This window comes from Amblyomma americanum, chromosome 10 (genome assembly GCF_052857255.1).
Source record: "Amblyomma americanum isolate KBUSLIRL-KWMA chromosome 10, ASM5285725v1, whole genome shotgun sequence".
Taxonomy (NCBI): domain Eukaryota; kingdom Metazoa; phylum Arthropoda; class Arachnida; order Ixodida; family Ixodidae; genus Amblyomma; species Amblyomma americanum.
The window spans coordinates 122,482,815-122,500,918 of record NC_135506.1 but is presented as its reverse complement, the minus strand read 5'-3'; the positions used below and the strand labels follow the sequence as shown (position 1 = coordinate 122,500,918).

At 47.1% G+C, this 18,104-nt stretch overlaps 1 protein-coding gene across 1 annotated transcript in view; it reads left to right on the top strand.

Moving 5' to 3' along the window:
* Nucleotides 1–66: 66 nt before the first annotated feature.
* Nucleotides 67–18,104, top strand: part of LOC144106477 (O-acyltransferase like protein-like) — a 134,090-nt gene continuing 116,052 nt past the window's right edge. The window contains exon 1 of the mRNA XM_077639293.1: nt 67–427. Within this exon, the coding sequence (XP_077495419.1) occupies nt 115–427 (313 nt within the window). The 5' untranslated portion in view covers nt 67–114. The remainder of the gene's footprint in view (nt 428–18,104) is intronic.

The following is an 18,104-nucleotide window of genomic DNA, read 5'->3' as shown; positions in this document are numbered from 1 at the left end:
GAGGAGCTCTCCAATCGGCTCACCGACTTTTTCCTGCATCTCGTCAGTCGCCCTCCCAACATGAGCGCAGCACTTACTCTGCGTGTAGTACGAGTCGGCCAGCGTTTCAATGCAATGAACCGATGGCTATGGCTAGTTTTGGTGGCGTCCGCCACCTTAGGCCCCCTTGCACTCGCATCGCCGCATGATGATGGCTTCGTAAGGGGCCGAAATTCCTCCTCGAACGCGAGCTTGCCTCCTGTCCCGGCAGAAAGCTCGTCGGAAGACAAGGCCACGGGCTTCCGGCGCTTAGCGGCAAACCTGGCGGGGAGCGTGCCCCCGTGGATGAGGCAGAAGCTGGCCGAGGCACCCGTGTCCACGCAGTGCTCCCTGGGGCTGCTCAGGATGCTTCGCGGTATTTCCAACCTGGAACCCTGGGCGCTTCGCAGTGAGTAGCCGCCACCACGCCCCTGTCGGAGTGTCGGCTAGTCGCAGAGTTTGGGTGGTATACAGTCACGTGAGCGGCGCTACGGCGGAAAGGCTCGTCAGAACGCCTTCGAAGGAACAGGCGGCAGCTCTCCCTGGAAGCCTTACCACTGCTTTCCGGTCTCGTGCTAAACCTGACGCTGAAATAGGTGCGTTTTCTTGCATCAGTGGGGTTGAGAGCTAGAGGACTGGCGAAAAATATTTCAGAGCACAGAAAAAAATATGGTTCAATAAAACTTGTTGCGGGGCTATTTGGTGACACATACTTGAACAAAAAAAGTATCGCAAAAGAGACGAGCACAGGAGGGAGACTCCACAAACACGAACGGTCGTTGGTGGTGTCTGCCTCCTGCGGTTGTCTTTTTTGCGATACTTTTTTATTGAAGTACAGAAAACAATGTTTCCTTGTATTCTCAAACGTGCGAAAAAAACTAAAAATTCTACAGCGAGATCTAATAACAATTTCGATCTTTTCCATTCGTTTAAAAAAGCCCCTGAGTGATCATCAGGCAGTGGTACGCATGAAATTATTTCTCAACTTTTGCAACATGTTTTATACTAACGAATAACCGCCCGTTTCTGAATTTAACTCCCACCTTTGTAGAAACTTTTGAATACCTAATTTGGTGCATGCCAAATTATATTGGAAGGCAATTGATATAACTCCTGGCTTTAAACACTCAAAAACATATTCATGCGCAAATGACATGCAAAACCATGAGTTAGCTCATTAAGGAAATTATATGAAGGTAGCTTTCATTGGTCGAGGCCGTTTTAAAAGTGCCCATAGTTAGCACCATGAAAGAATTACTTTTTATTGACAAAATAGTTCTGATTGCAGTAAATTTCTCTTAGCGAAAATTTTACTTTTTTTATAAATAAAACGTACACATGTGCAAGTTTAAATGCAACCTTAGAGTCACGTATTTTTCCTCTTTAGCAAGTAATTATTTATTCAAATCAGTACAGATTTATCACGTAAACCCTAAAGCTGTTCAACCTAAAGAATAGGGTGCATTTTTCTTCCGTATAATCAAATTTTGATGGGAATTCTGCGAATTTCATTCCGATCGCTCTATTTTACCTTCCATGCTCCTATTTGTGCTGGATTGCTAGGAGTTCTCTATAATGGATATGACGGGCGAAGGCATTTGCTTTCCTTTTACGCCTAATCAATGTGTCTAGGAGGTGGCTAGAAACCTTGCTGTTCTCTTTGAGCCACATTCTGGTGACGCACCAATGTTCCGCCTTAAAGCGAAGCTGAAATATCATATGCGTCATGGTCACGGGTGTATATATCGTAGCCTGAAAGTTGTCAACTTGGAAAACGAGAGTTTTGATCTGCGCTTCTGTGAAACACTGGGACCAGTTGTGTTGAACGAAGTCTTCTCGTTCAGTTACTTAGTCCGAGTCAATTTCCAAACATATCATAAAGGAAGAACGAAAGCGACACGAAACGACACAAACCAGCGTCCACTTGTAACTGAAATTTCACTGAACGTAACTGACTTTGTATATTGCTTTCATTTCATCTGTCGTTATACTTAAGGTCTATGAGAGAAAGCACTGCGCTATCGAAACAGAACAATCACACAGTTAATACTCGTAACACAGATACTTGGTTAGTTCCCTCTTTTCGCACTGACTATAAGTTCCAAGCATTACAGCACCATCTTCCAATAATTTTAAATAGATATAAAGATATAAATAACCCTTCTAAGAAAACCCCCATTGCGGGAATTATTTCTCCAGAATTTCTCATTCGCGCCGAAGTACAGCTGTTCCCTTGTATGTTTTGCAATACGTGTCTTTCACTTCCCTATTTTCATTATTGATGATTTGTGCTTTTTGGTGGTCCTGTTCTGGTGAAAATCGTAACCTGACTATGTGTTCGGTTTTTTATTTTGTGTATGTAAAGGTTTTTCATCTGAATCTACTCGTTTTTTTTTTGTGTGCATGTAACGATTTTGACCTGAGTCTGCCTCTCTGCCTTGTAATGGCTACCTGGGCCTCGTCAAGCTGTATACCTACAATTTTTAGTCCAGGCAGCCAGCCAGAATTTTCTGGGAAATAAATGGAATTGAATTGAATATACAGATATATATAGTGCAGCTTTTTATAAAACCAATTCCGAGGGCGATTACAATACTACCTAAAGCAAAATTTCAGCGCAGCTGCAATATACAGTGGGCGAGAATGTGTATATTAGTTCTATAGCAGTATTAGTAGACGAAGACGACGATGTGCAATGGACAGCGCGAGAATGTGCTGCAGTTTAAGAAGAGGCGTGATCGGCTGTGGCGATAGCGTAGCGCTCTTAGTCTTTGTAGGCTTATTGTTTGGTTTGCTGGGTTGTTGGCACATCTGGAGACGATATTAGTCTGGAGACGACATGGCTAAGCACGAAATGCTGCGCGAAAGCACGTTTGTTTTGTTACTGGACACCACCGCTACGTACCTCCAAGCTCGACTGAAGTGTCCACTGACCCAGGTAGCCAGTCTCACTTGCTGCACAGAGGCTTCGCAAAGACACACACCAAGGAGTTCGGCTTGACTTCGCCCTAAAAATCGAACAGCAACCAAATCGTAACTTACCAGCACGTGTCGGGCGAACAACGTGCGTGTAAGCGGGAAAGAAGACGGCACGCACAAGGCGATCTATGCAAATGCAGTAACGCCACTTCCTTCCTAATCTGAGCAGCCGAAGCTTATGCGCTCATCCTTTCTTTACGTAATGTGAAAGTCTTCGACTATCTTCCTTGCATGCCACTATGGTTAGAAATGGCAGTTATTTCGTCGAAGCATGGCTGGGATCCGCGTGCGCTGCATTCACTGCGTGACCTTTCAGGGGGAGTATGCCCTAGAAGGTGAAACCTAAACCTTTCATCTTCCCTCTCTAAATCTTGCATTTCTAAGAACTCTAAAAACTACTGCTTCATCAGCTGACGGTTGACAGCTTCGCATACGCGATATAATTTTTTCAGCCAGCTTCTCTTCCTTTTAGTATACCGCGTTACGAAACACAAAGCACGTGATGCCGGCAGCTAAACAAAATGTCGTCGTCATCAAAGCATTCGAACACGATTTAAGGCAATCTGAAAAGCGATGTGCTTAGGCGATCATCGTCGGAACCTAAAGGTTCCGGGCTCAGCGCAGAAGCTGCTTGTCACCACAGCTGCCGAACTCAACTTTAACCACATCAGTAAAGCTGGCAACAGTTTTTCGTTCATAGAAATACAGAAATATTACACATTAGGCAACGACTGCCAAAAAAATTTCACTGTTTGTTTTTTGCACTGTGAGCGCACAAAATCGGACATCAGCAGTCGGAAAACACTCACTCAGGCTACAGTGTTCCTTAACGGGGCACACCGTGAAGGATGCAGTGAACTATTGAATACAGCCTTGCTGCTTGATTTCTTGTCCTCGTGGCTCTTTCTTGCTGTCATTGCAACAGCTGCTCGATATACAATACAATGTTTATTCAACAACTCAGGGATGTTTGGAGCACGGGCAAAAAGCCAGAAGAAGGCTTGACTAACGCCTGTACCCCAATACATGGCAAGAAGTGTGCAGCTACACGCAGCAGTGGTTAAAAATAAAGGTTAAAAAAAATGGGTCCTATAGGAGATTACAAACACAATTCAAACATGAGCATATATGAAAATAAAGTGCATTTTAATGAAATTATTAGTTCACATGGTGAAGCGTATATATGTTTACCCATACATACAAAATGATACAAATACATCAGCAATAAAGAACACAGCAAAAAAAGAGGAAAAGTAAATACGCTAACAGTTTCAAAATTTAAGACGGGGTGACATTTCCATCCTAAACAATTTATTCCGCAGGCTCTTCAGTGAAATAGAGCCATAATCTGTATTTCTGCCCCTCGCGAATTCATTCAGCAGTGTTGGTAGTCTAAATTTCAACAATTGCCTTCCATATCCTGCACGGCATTCGCTCAATTTCAATTCATCTGGGTTGCGCATTGGGTATACAAGAGTGTGTTTTTCGAGATTTGCCGGTAACTTCAAGGTGTCATTCCCTTTAGTTTTTTCTAATCTGTATTGCTTAGAATGTATGTAGTCATACATAGATTCTACGCTGACAATATTTAGCTGTTTGTACATCTACTGCGTGTGACTTAAATAGGGTGCTTTGCATATTATGCGAATGGGACGTTTTTGTAGCAAATGGAGATCATGAATATTGTTTTAGTAGTAGTTCTCCAAACAAGTGCCCCGTAATTAAGACGAGATGAGAATAAGGAGTTGTAAAGCATGATATTAACTGCTCTTGGAAACATGAAACAATGTCGGCGCATGAGACATATAGTTTTAAAAAGTTTTTTTGATGAGCTCATTTATGTGTGCATCCCCAGGAAAAATTTTCAGAAAAATAACGCCGAGCGTCTTGAAACACTGCACAACCTGTATCTCTATGCAGTCAAAGACAATTGGTGGTAATACACAAACTATATTTCTTGAATGGAACATAACAGCCTTGATTTTTGCAAGATTTAATTTTAATTCATTTTTTGCTGCCCAGGTACTAACGAGGTTAAGTGTTCGATTAGCATGGCAAGCCAAATCCGGACCAGAACTACCTTGAAAAAATAAGCTTGTGCCATCAGCATAAACGATGTACTTAGCACTAGGGTCAATGTTTACTATGTCGTTTATATATGAAATAAATTGAAAACGGCCTAGGATGCTTCCTTGCGGAACACCTAGTTTAACTGGTTTGACGACAGAAGAGTGACCATTTATAACAACGCATTGGGATCGGTATTGAAGGTGACACGAAATGAACTTGCGGGCTATACCGCGAATACCATAATGCTACAACTTCTGTAGAAGTATACTGTGGTTGATATAATCGAAAGCTTTTGTAAAATCAAGGAAGATACCAAGGACCATGTTTTTGTTTTAAAAATTTTCAAGGATGAGTTCTTTCTGAGCAAGGAGCGCTAGTTCAGTGGATCGAGTTTTTCTAAAACCATACTGTGCTGGAGCTAAGATGCCGTAGCGATCAGTAAAAGAAGTTAATCGTTTAAGAATGACCTTTTCGAGACCTTTAGTAAAAACGGGGAGTATTGAAATCGGACGGTAATTAGACAGGTTGTTCTTGTCGCCTTTTTTATATACTACCGTGACCTTTGCACATTGCATGCTCCGAGGAAACACCCCTGAAGAAAGCCAAATGTTAAATATATGCGCCAAGATATGTGCAGTTAGGTCAATAATATATTTTATAGGCTTTACTTGAAGACCCATTATGTCAATGGACGTGCTGTTTTTCAAACTGGCAAATGCGGTTAATATTTCAGATTCCGAGACGGGCTCAAGAAACGCAGTTTGTTGAAAGGAATGTTTCCTGAAAGCAAGTGGTCTCCACTGGACGACACTGAGGTTAGAGAAAGAAAATGGTCATTGAATGTATTAGCTAAGTCCACCCCTGAAATTTTTATGCCATTATTATCTAGTTTTGTAAGCATCTCTGGAGACTTGGCAAATATTTGGTTTAACCAGCGCCAGACGTCACCAGATTGCTGATTCGAGGAAGTTAGAAGATTATAGTGATAACGATTTCTACTAGCACGAAGTTCTTTGGTGACATGATTTCTATAGGTCTTAAAAGCTTTGAGAGCCTCAGGCCATTTGTTGATGATAAACTTCTGAAAGAGCCGGTCGCGCTTCTTTATCAGGTTAAGGAGTTCAGACGTTACCCGTAGCTTACGGATTTTCTTTGACCTAGCGCATGTTTTCAAGGGAAAGCAGCTTTTATACAATGATAAAAAATCCTTCACAAACGGATCATAGGCTATATCAGCGTTATGTTCACAGAACACATCATTCCAGCTCACTGCCGCAATGCAGTCACGGAATCTCGATAAAGTGCGTGGATTGATTTCCGAGCGAGATAAAGGCAGCTCAGATTTCGCAATAGCTCGGAACCCATTAAACACTGAAATGAAAATCGGAAGGTGATCGCTTAAACAGTAATTGATGACACCAGATTTGGTACGACTGCTTTCAAAGTTTGTTATAAAAAGATCAAGAAGTGTTTGTGAACCTTCACTCAGCCTTGTAGGTGACATTATCACATTTTTACAGGAGTGAGTGTTCAAAAGAGATTTAAACATCATCTTTGTACAATTTTCGGCAAGAAAATTAATATTGAAATCGCCACCTAATATTATATCGCATTTTTGAGCATTGACAAGCTCTAAGAGTGAATCTATGAAGGTGACAAACGAAGATACATCACCGGATGGCAGGCAAATAACATGTACATATTATGTATTTCCCCGACTTTACTGCAATCACCTCGAAGTTAGGAGTAGAGCAGGAAAACTCAGGGAGCAATTCGCTCTCGATATCATTGGAAACTAGCATAGATAGATCGCTTTTTTTTCTTTATTGTAGCATAGATAGATCAAACCTTATTTTGTTAACCGTGTAGGTAAACGCGGTGGCGATCTAGCATAGATAGATCGCCACCGCGTTTACCTACACGGTTAACAAAATAAGGTTTGTAGCCAGGTAGTTTAACCATATACTCTTCGCAATCAAACCGCATTTCTGAAAACATCACTACATTAAATCTCATAATGGCCATGCTAAAAAAAGCTTCGAGGTCGCCTTCTTATTCCGGCCCGATCTCAGGTTAAAATGTATGCAGTTCAAGCACTGGCGAGAATAATTTAATGAACAGCCGTCCACTTCTGCGTCAACTAAATCCCTCACATCAGAAGGCATCGTAGAAGTGTTAGATGTTATGTCCTGACCCGGTGTTATGAAACGGCCAACTCGTAAAATGTGCGCAAAGACTTCTCAGCTCAACTGCGCACCACCCGTACTCGAGGCGGCGTACCTGCCTGGCATTAAGAACCATGGTCATTATCAGATGTACGAGGGCACGAGTGTTAAGATATGTCATTTCATTTGGAAAGTTTTGTGAGAGCGAAATCGGCATAGATGAAGTTTCTAGCGCACTGAGTATGAAGAAAAATACTTCGAGCGTCTGCAGGCAAAAATGGCTGACATGTACTGTCATGGGCGATGAAGGCGTTTGTCTTGGGTAGGCGTTGGTGCTATATTTCCTTTGTAGCAATCTATTCTGGCTTATTATGAAATCTTCCGCTGTATGTAGTGAGATTTTTTTTATTAAATGGTGAGAATGCAAAGCGTGCGATGTCGTTGTAGAAGAATTTTTTGGATCTGGGGAATACCCTCCAACGAACGTAGTTTTCCATAATCACCTGCATTGTTTTTTTATTCTTAGATGGCAAAAAGAGGTTTCTCATTGGATCCTCTCTAAATCATGTTCCTGCTTGCTGATCAGTACTTCACAGCCATCAGATTTTTTTTGCGTAGATATCGCCATTGCGGCCCCAAACATACTTCCAGCCAAAAGAACGTTTTCTGGCCGCAGCCAGTCCCTGAAGACGCTTGAGAGCAGGGCACAGATGTTCATTTACAACCACAGGCGATTGCGAAGTATTGCCAAGGTCAGAATTCTTCAGGCGCAGCTTCCTAGTTGTTTCGAGCAAGGCATCCTTCTTTCGGCGCTGACGGAACTCAACAACAATGCAACTGAGTTTATTCTTGAACGGCACGCGGTGGCAAGTCTCAATGTCATCAAGAGCAATGCCACACCGGTGAGCTCACCAAGATCGCGGACAATGCTAGTGACGTCCTCCTCGGGTTTTTCATTTGGGCCCTTGATTTCATTGTTTTTTTTTCTCGAGTACTGTTCTGCGTGTGTCAGAAGGAACTCAGTGTCAGCATCAATTGAGAACACGCAAGGGCAGCAGCAACAGCCAATAAAAGAGAGGCTCAAGCAGCGTAAAAAAAAAATTGCCGACAAACCAACCTGTAAAAACAGATGAGATGGAAGCTCAGAAATGTAGCCAGCTGCGCTGCCACTTCTGCCAATGAACGGTACGTGTGCCGGACCGTTTTTTTTTATGCGCTTCAACGGTTCTGGCGCCACCAAAGTCCCACTGCGCAAAAACGAAGGTAGTTTCCGCACGCCCAGTCCGCACTGACGTCGACGCTGATGATTTCTTTCTCGCTTGCTGTGGCACATGCTTTCGCAGGAATTAATATGGGGATTCCTTAAAAACAGATGAGATGGAAGCTCAGAAACGTAGCCAGCTGCGCTGCCACTGCTACAGCGGTGCTGCCATGCAGGACCTCCCATGCAGCGGTCTTGCCATTATCTCGTGAAATGTTAGCTTCCACGTCGTATCTGGGACACAAGCAAAGCTTCGAATGACAGCTGATATTTAATCAGTGTAGCTACCCCCATTAAATTTTGCCATCGGATTAGGCATCGCGTCCGCCGCATCGTCAATAGGCACGCTGGGCTTCGTGGAGCTCAAGATCAGGCGGCTATTCTACACATTAGCACTGAGTAAAACTTATATACAGTTCCATATCTTACACTTGAGCCCATAATGAAAGACACCAAACTCAAGTTGCGCTTCATTCAGTGTACAAGATTACTTGCAACGGTCGTATACACATGTCCACTATAGGCCAGTACTCCACGAGGCTCTTCTAACCTGCGGTAGACCTCCTGTGTCAGCATCGATACCAAAGGTAACCCGTCTTTTCCACCAAACAGGGGCATTGAATCCTTCAACAAGCTGACCTTCATCCGATTTATCTTTATTATTACGCCCCTTCTACGGTCCCCGATAACCTCCGTATCGCCTCCATTCCGAGGCACGTCGCAGATGATTCCAACACGTGCATCAATCAACCCTCTATTACACTATGTGATGCGGAGATACAGTTCTTGTGCAACACCTGATTTGCCATGGGTCATAGAAGAAAAAAGGGCGCCCTGTGCTATCTGGTCTGTTTTTTTTTAGTTTGTTGAAAGTGTTGATTGCCTCATGTGATTGCTGACTTTGCCGTTTTTTCGGACGCTTTTATATATGTGTTTTCCTCTTGAATAAAATTTTAGTTGCGAGACAGCGCTTGTGTTGTGCACCTCTTCTTCGTCCATTGTCTATGTTCGCGCTGTATTTTTTCCTTAAAAATGTACGTAACCCAACTAGCCCAACTTTCCATCCTATTACAGAGGCGCTAGTCGTGTTACCCACCACACATCTTTCTTCAAGTCAACCACCGTCTACGCAGTCGCTTCACGAGCTCAGGTCAGAGCAACTGCTTACTCTATTTTCCGTGGCATACACCCTGCATCCTTACGGTGATCCAGTTTCTAGAAGCCGTCGCGATAACCACCGACGTGCATTACAACTCCCTAGCGGCCACTAACCCCATATACACAGACTAGATGCAAGCTATGCGCGCAGTTCGTATGGGTCGCATTATGGCTTAACTCTGAGGTGATCTACAAGAGGCTCTGACCAAACTTCATCCCCACACAGTCACACTGAGGTGGATTCTGAATCACGCGGGGATCCCAGGCACTCAGGCAGTGCATCGCCTCGCCAACGAACTTGAACACCGGGCACCTACGGGATCCCCTGGCGTTGTTCAAGGTGGGGCACTACTATCCGGTACAAACAAGAAATAAATCTACACCATGACAAAATTACAGAAACTCTTCGCATCATTCTTGTTGACAAATCTCACCTCACCCAACAACCAATTCTCCGGCGTATCTGTTTATACACTCCTCAGCCCTGCCCTTTCGTTCCTCTACCGTCTCCGACCTTCCCCTGCATGCCCAAATTGCCCCAGATCAGAGATGGGCATCCTAACGAGGGCGCGCCCTCATGAGGGCGTCCTCACCCTCACCTCATGAGGATTTCACTCGGTGAGGTGAGGTTGAGGGAGGACGGGTGGATGAAAATACGTGAGGACGAGGGTGAGGAAAAAAGAGATGCTGAGGTGAGGGCGAGGGAGGGAAGACATGATAAGGTGAGGACGAGGGAGGGACGATATGATTAGGTGAGGGTGAGGGAAGGCGGAATTCACTGTTTGAGGGCAAGAGTGGTGGCCCAAACCGTACTCCGGGCTAACGCTTTTGTCTATGCCGCCTGTTATGAATTCTCATTTTAAAGCGCTACTTCTCAGTTTGAAGATCTCGGGGAAGACGTAGTATCTGCACTCTGGAGGTACACGAGGCGAACACGAAACGCGAGTGCAGCAAACCTTCTCCGCCGCCGTGATGTCGAAAAGAGCGCTCGAAAAGAGCGCTCTTTTAGCTTGAAAACCTTTTTTTATTGTGTAAAGTATTCGGTGAAACGCCCTGTATGTGCAATAACTAGGGGCCACTGGCCGGGCCGTGTGGGTGGCTGCCAGTTCAACGGGAACCATGGTACCGTAGTCAACATTTTCATTATCAGCCCCGAGTCTGTCGGAGAATCAGAGTGTACAGTAAAACACGTAGAAATGCTTTGTAAGGCTGTTGAATTTCCAAGTTATATGCCTTCTTTGCCGGAACGAAGTCGGATTTAAGATCAGAGAGGTTTCACAGAATTGGCAGCAGCGCAAAAAAATGCTTTTGCAAAATTCCACTGTCAAATCAAAGCCTGTTGGCGGCTTGGTGTGGAATTTTTTTTATTCACACTGTTAAAGTTTATTACGGTCATATCGTCTTTCTATATTCTGTCTTCTCTAGTACTGCGGTATAGCAAAATGGTGCCGCAGTGTGGTGGGCAAAGGCGACCACTGTAGTCTTAGCATGAAAATTGTTACGGTACGCAGTGCGCCAAGCGAAGACGACGTTGTTGTATTGCTGAGTAGTCGACGAAGACGAAGACGCTGCCACTAATGCTTGTGTGCTTACTAAGGAGAAGAAGAAGTGCTTGTGTGACCCGTTTCGTGGTGTGTCTTCTGTGTACGGCGTACCGCTTCTGCTGCTGAACTAACCTGGTAATATTTGGTGGAGGTGCGGGGACTGCACCACTCCCTGGACCTCCGCAGCGGTCGTCACGTTGAATCCATCGCTATGCCGTCCAATCCACCTCCGGCCACAGCGTCAACCCCAGCGCCGACCGTTGTCGTGGCACAGCCTCGTTACCTGGGCAGCTTCTGTCGCACCGATGACGGCGATGTTCAAGACTGGCTAGCCATGTATGATCGTGTGACTAAGCACAACCGATGGGACGCGACCATCATGCTTTCAAACGTCATCTTCTACTTGGCGGGCACGGCGCGTGTCTGATTTGAGACGCATGAGGAAGAACTTAACTCTTGGGACACCTGCAAGCAGAACCTCCGGGACTTACTTGGCAAGCCAATTGGACGCAAGCTCGCCGCTAAAAAAGACCTCGCTTTTCGAGCTCAGTCATCCACCGAGTCTTACATCTCTTACATCCAGGACGTCCTCGCTCTTTGCCGTAAGGTAGACAGCGCCATGTCAGAGACCTACAAGGTGGACCACATCCTCAAGGGGATCGCCGACGACGCTTTTAACTTGCTACTCTGCAAAGACTGCGCAACGGTCGAATCTGTCCTTCAGTTGTGCCGGCAGTTTGAGCAAGCCAAACACCGCCGAATTGCTCCCCGTTTCGACCGCCTTCCGAACACGGCGGCGACATCCTCCTGCGAAGACCTGCCAACACTGCAACAGCCGTCCCATCCTGCCAACTTAACCAGAATTGTGCGGAGGGAACTGGAGGCTATGACTCCCATCGCCTTCACCCCTCAGCCGCCTGACGCTACGATTGCCTTGATCCAGGCCGTTGTTCGCCAGGAGTTCTCGAACGTGGGTCTCAATTCTGGCCAACCCTCTGCGTCGCCCTGTACACCAACCAGCGCTCCATTGATTGCCGCTGCTTCACCGACTCCGGCCATCCCACCGCGTTATCACTACCGGAACCCTGCGGACTGGAGAACCTCAGACGACCGGCCTATCTGCTTCACCTGCTCGCGTGTCGGCCACATTTCCCGCCACGGCCGCAGCCGTTCCTTTTCCCCACCTCACTCTACTATTTATGATCGTCGTATGGACTACGGACCTCGTTCTGATTACGACCGTCATGCTGACTACGGACCGCGCCAGATGTCTCCCCGTCCCGAGTTTTCACACGCCAACGACACTCCCACCCCACGCAGGTACAGCCGCTCACGTTCACCTCAGATCCGTCGCTCCCGTTCGCCGCAACTTCAACGCCCGTCCACTCCGCCCTTACCTGGCTCTCATTCGGAAAACTAACCAATGCAGCTTCCGGAGGTGACGCTGCATTGACGACCCGGCCCGAAAATCCTCTCCTGACCCCCGCTCCTCGCCGCAACCTTCTCGATATCTGCGGGGACGGTGCACCAGTTAAGGCTCATATTGACACTGGCGCTCAAATTTCTGTCTTAAGCTCTTCCTTTCGCCGTCGTTTGAAGAAGGTTGAGACACCCGCCATTTCTTCAGCCGTTCGTGTCGCCGACGGCGGTGCTGCTGCCGTCGTTGGAATGTGCACTGCGCGTGTTTGCATTGCCGGGCGTACTACAGCCGTCCTGTTCACGGTGCTCGACCACTGCCCCCACGATGTGATCCTCGGCACCGACTTTTTAACAACCCACGCGGCGCTAATTGATTGCTCCACTGGCCGTCTTCGTTTGGACCTGCCGCTCTGCTCTGAAAGCGCCGATTCCAAGCCGTCCCGCTTACGTGCCGCTGAATTTACTCGCCTGCCGCGCGATTCTGCAGTCTATGTTCTAATGTCCCCGGTTCCCCCCCGTTCCTGATGGTGCCTAGGTCACTTGCCCAATCAAGGACGTTGTCTTTCAGCGCAATGTCATCCTTCCCCACACCGTCCTGACCGTCATCGGTAACCGCACCTACTTTCCGATTCTCAACTTCAGCCTCTATACTCAAGTTTTACCCTGTGGAATCGCACTCGCTGAACTATTTCCTTTGGCCGAATGCACATTTTCTGCCCTCGCAGCTGAGCCTTAGACTGGTGTCCCTGATCCCCGCTCGGCAGCTTCAACTCCGGACCTTATTTCTGCAATGATCGCGGCGGATTTGCCACCTAACCACGCCAGCGCGCTCACCACCCTGTTAGTTTCCTATAGTGACGTCTTCGATTTTGGGAATCGTCCTCTCGGCCAAACTACCGTCGTGACCCATCACATAAATACAGGCGATGCCAGCCCCATACACAGAAGGCCATATCGTGTCTCCCTTCCTGAGCTCCATGTCATTCAGACGGAGGTGGACAAGATGCTGGCGAACATTATCGAGCCTTCTAGCAGTCCGTGGGCATCCCCTGTTGTATTGGTTAAAAAGAAAGATGGCAGTGGGCGCTTCTGTGCCGACTATCGCCATCTTAATCAAATAACAAAAAAAGACGTCTATCCTCTTCCGAGAATTGATGACGCCCTAGACTGCCTACAAGGCGCCAGCTATTTTTCTTCTATAGATCTCCGCTCCGGCTACTGGAAAATTGCTGTTGACGAACGGGATCGTGAGAAGACTGCCTTTGCCACACCTCCGATGGCCTGCACCAATTCAAGATCATGCCTTTTGGCCTCTGCAACGCTCCTGCCACCTTTGAGCGTATGATGGACTCGCTCCTGCGTGGATTCAAATGGACGACGTGCTTGTGCTACCTGGATCACGTTGTCATTTTCTCCTTCACTTTCGAAAGCCACCTACACCGTCTTTCTACTATCATTTCCGTCTTCCGCCGCGCCGGCCTCCAACTCAACTCCAAGAAGTGCAGCTTCGGCCAGCGCCAAATCAAGGTCCTCGGCCACTTGGTCGATGCTTCTGGTGTCAAGCCCGAACCTGACAGAGTTCGTGCCGTCCGCGAGTTCCCCACCCCCGTTCCTCGAGCGATGTGCGCAGTTTCCTCGGGCTCTGCTCGTATTTCCGCCGGTTTATCCCGAACTTCGCCAATAGGGCTCCTCCCCTGACTTCCCCCTGAAGAAAGATGTGCCTTTCTCCTGGGGCCTTGACCAGGCTAGCGCCTTCACCGCACTTGTGGCGGCCTTCTCTGCTCCACCTGTGCTGGCCCATTTCCACCCTTCTGCGCCTACGGAACTTCGCACCGACGCCAGTGGCCATGGTATTGGGGCCATCCTTGCGCGGCGCCAGCATGACCACTATCGTGTCATTGCTTACGCCAGCCGTCTGCTATCTCCCCCTGAACGTAACTATTCCATCACTGAGCGAGAGTGCCTTGCACTTGTTTGGGCGTTATCAAAATTCTGTCCTTATTTGTTTGGGCGGCCCTTCTACGTCGTTACGGACCACCATGCCTTGTGTTGGCTCTCCTCCTCTCCTCTCTAAAGATCCCACAGGCCTACTGGGTCGCTGGGCCGTGCGCTTGCAGGAATACACATTTACTGTTGTTCACAAGTCTGGCCAGTTGCACCAAGACGCTGACTGTATGTCCCGCCATCCTATCGATCCCCCTCATTCCCATAACCATGATACCGACGATTGTGTTTTGTCCATCTCGGACTTTCTACACATAGACGACGAGCAGCGCCGTGATCCATCTCTGCGCCCTATAATCGACCGCCTCTAAAGCGGCACTTCCGATCTTGACCTGAGCCTGTTTGTGCTGCAGCGCGATATTATCTACCGTCGAAATATGCACCCTGATGGCGCCGACCTCTTGCTCGTCGTCCCGACGCATCTCCGCCCCACGGTCCTTGCCCAGCTTCATGACGCTCCTACTGCAGGGCACCTCAGCGTGTCCCGCACGTACGACAGCGTGCGCCGGCGGTTCTTCTGGCCTGGCCTTTACCGCTCTGTCCGCGGTTACGTTGCTGCCTGCGATCAATGTCAGTGCCGGAAAATGCCCCCGCTCCCGCCTAGTGGCCCGCTTCAGCCCATCGACATTCCGACTGAGCCATTTCTCCGTGTTGATCTCGATCTGCTCGGGCCTTTTCCCCCATCAATTTCCGGGAACAAGTGGATTGCCGTTGCGACCGATTACACTACCCGGTACGCTATCGTGCGTGCTATCCCGACCAACTGTGCCTCCGATGTCGCCGACTTTCTCCTCCATGACGTCGTCCTGCTTCATGGCGCTCCTCGTCAACTGCTTACAGATCGAGGCCCCTGCTTTGTTTCTAAAGTGGTCCACAACCTTCTCCGCTCCTGCTCTACCTGTCACAAGTTCACCACGGCCTACCATCCCCAAACTAACGGCCTTACTGGGCGACTTAACCGCACCCTGGCGGACATGCTGTCCATGTATGTCTCCGACCACCATCTTGACTAGGACGTCAGTTTACCCTTCGTGACGTTCGCCTACAATTCCTCACGCCATGATACCACCAGATACTCCCCCTTCTACCTGCTTTTTGGCCGCGACCCGTTGCTACCCTTTGACAGCTTACTGCCTTCTGACCCTTCTACTAGCAGTTATGCTTGTGAAGCCATTGCCCGTGCTGACGCCGCCCGCCAAATCACTAGGGATCGTCTCCACGCTTCTCAGACCGCTCAAAAACGTCGTTACGACCTCCATCATCGTGACGTCCATTACCCTCCCGACTCCCTGGTACTCCTCTCGCTCCCTGCACGCCGTGTGTGACTGTGTGAGAAGCTCCTGCCTCGTTAGTCGGTCCTTACCGCATCTTGACGCAACTGAGCGCAGAGGTGCAGCAGTTAAGCTACGCGCCACTGCCCTGCGATGGCAGGTGCTGCCATCGGTGGGGCTTGTAAGACCTATATTGTTCCTGAGAAACCTCTCGCGACTAATCATTAAATTCAACTGCCACGGCGGGCAGTTTGCTCACAGTCCAATGGGCAGCTTGTGATGACGTCACAGCGTCACGTGACCAAGGTGGCCCACGTGCTAGAAGCATGATTCGGACAGACAGACAGACAACCACTTTTCGGCGGAATGGAATCACTAGAACACACTAAAGAAACATAAAATTTTAAAGCCGGGGGAGCGGGATCTGAACTCGCGGTGGCACTAAAAAATGAGTTCCGCTGGCCGTTATTTAGGACCTTTAAGCCGTCGCCACAGCTTTTTTTTTAAGTATGACATATATAAGATTGAAAATGTATTCAATATACATTAACTATATTATTTACAAAGCTTTTACGATACGCCACGAAACAAATCGCATAAGGACAGCAACAGAGCAATGGACGCGAGGTATAGGCTGAGCGCATCACCAAGAAGATGTGCCAGTCCGGTTTTAAGGCGAAATCCTTTAATGGCTCATGCTAGCGGGCACGATCGTGTCCGTCCGTCCATCCGTCCGTTCGTAACGTTTTCTAACTCGAATAACTCGGAAACTAAAAACGTTAAAAGAAAAACAATTGCATCAGATAAACGACAAAAAATGAACCCAGGAGCCAAGTTTTGTAATCATGGAGTAATTAGATAATAAATTATAGCACAAATGTCAAAATTGCGTCAAAATAACGCGGACGTGGATATAGCCACAGGAACGGTGTGACGTCGCATCCAACGTAAATTGTCACGGCAAAGTGCAATAAGGCGGGAACTAATAAAGATAGGATAAAAAGAACGGTTGCATCGAAAATAGGAGAAAAATTGAACTTAGAAGCTACGTTTGATGACTGTAGAGCAATTAGTTAATTACCTAAAGTGAAAAGTGAAGGGGGTGACGTCACATCTGTCGGAAGTCGTCACAACAATGTGCAAGAACTCGGGAACTAATAAAGAGGAGAAAGAGAATGGTTGAATTGTAAAGAGAGAAAAATAAACTTCGAAGCCAAGTTTGATTACTGTACAGTAAGCGTCAAGTAGTTCAGTCGAAAAAATGAAAAAACCAACAGAAATTAGAAGTTGAGAAGGAACGTCAGCAAGAGTAAGCTTCAAGTGGTTCTGTCGAAAAAATAAGAAATCATACCACTGCTTCGTCCCTAACGATTGTTCACAGCGGCAGCAATAGTAACAGCCAAAGTCACGCGCAAAGGCTTTCGCCTAAAGCATTTTGGAGAGTTCAAAGTGTCCCTCGAATTTTTTTTTTGATTCTGTCGATTCATACACTTCCCTAATTTCAACAGGCAGTTGGGAAAGTTTCCTAATATCCTGCCTGCACGAACTGGCAAGCTCTCGTGCTGTGCTTGCAATGTCATCGTTTTCGTCACGTAGCCGCGTTCACGAGAGTTGTTGAAAGTGCCAGTCTCTCACGCTGTAGTTTGAAAGCCTGGTCTTGATCATCTTCCATCCGTGCGCGTGGAAGCGTCATCGGACGAGCATGCAGCAAACCGCACGAAATATCGGAAGATTAGAAGCAGTGAAATTGAAAAGACTAGTGCAATCGCAATGCCATCGGGGAAATTTTTTAGGTCGCTTAATTACCATAATTAAGCGACCTAAAAAAATTCCCCGTTCTGAGTCTATTCTGTGCTTAGCACTTATTGTAGTTATCGTGGCAAACGCTACTGAATTGTTTGCTGAATACTATTGATGTACATTAGTTTTTGTACAAAGACACAACAATGCGCTGAGTGATTTTCGCAGTCCATTTTAGCACAGTGGGCATGGCAGCCTCAAACGAGGCAGCTTGCTAAGCAGTCCTTTTTGCTTTGCTATCCAGGTCAGTGATTCCAAATGTGCAAATGCTACAGGAGTGACGATCGCTTGCTAGTACTGCTACCCTGGCCACTGTGTGTTCAGAATTTCTCGTCTTGCGTGAGTGCATTATCAAAAGATCTGTTTTCTTGTGACGGTGTTGAAAAACAAATGCTATCGAAATTGCTCGAAGGCC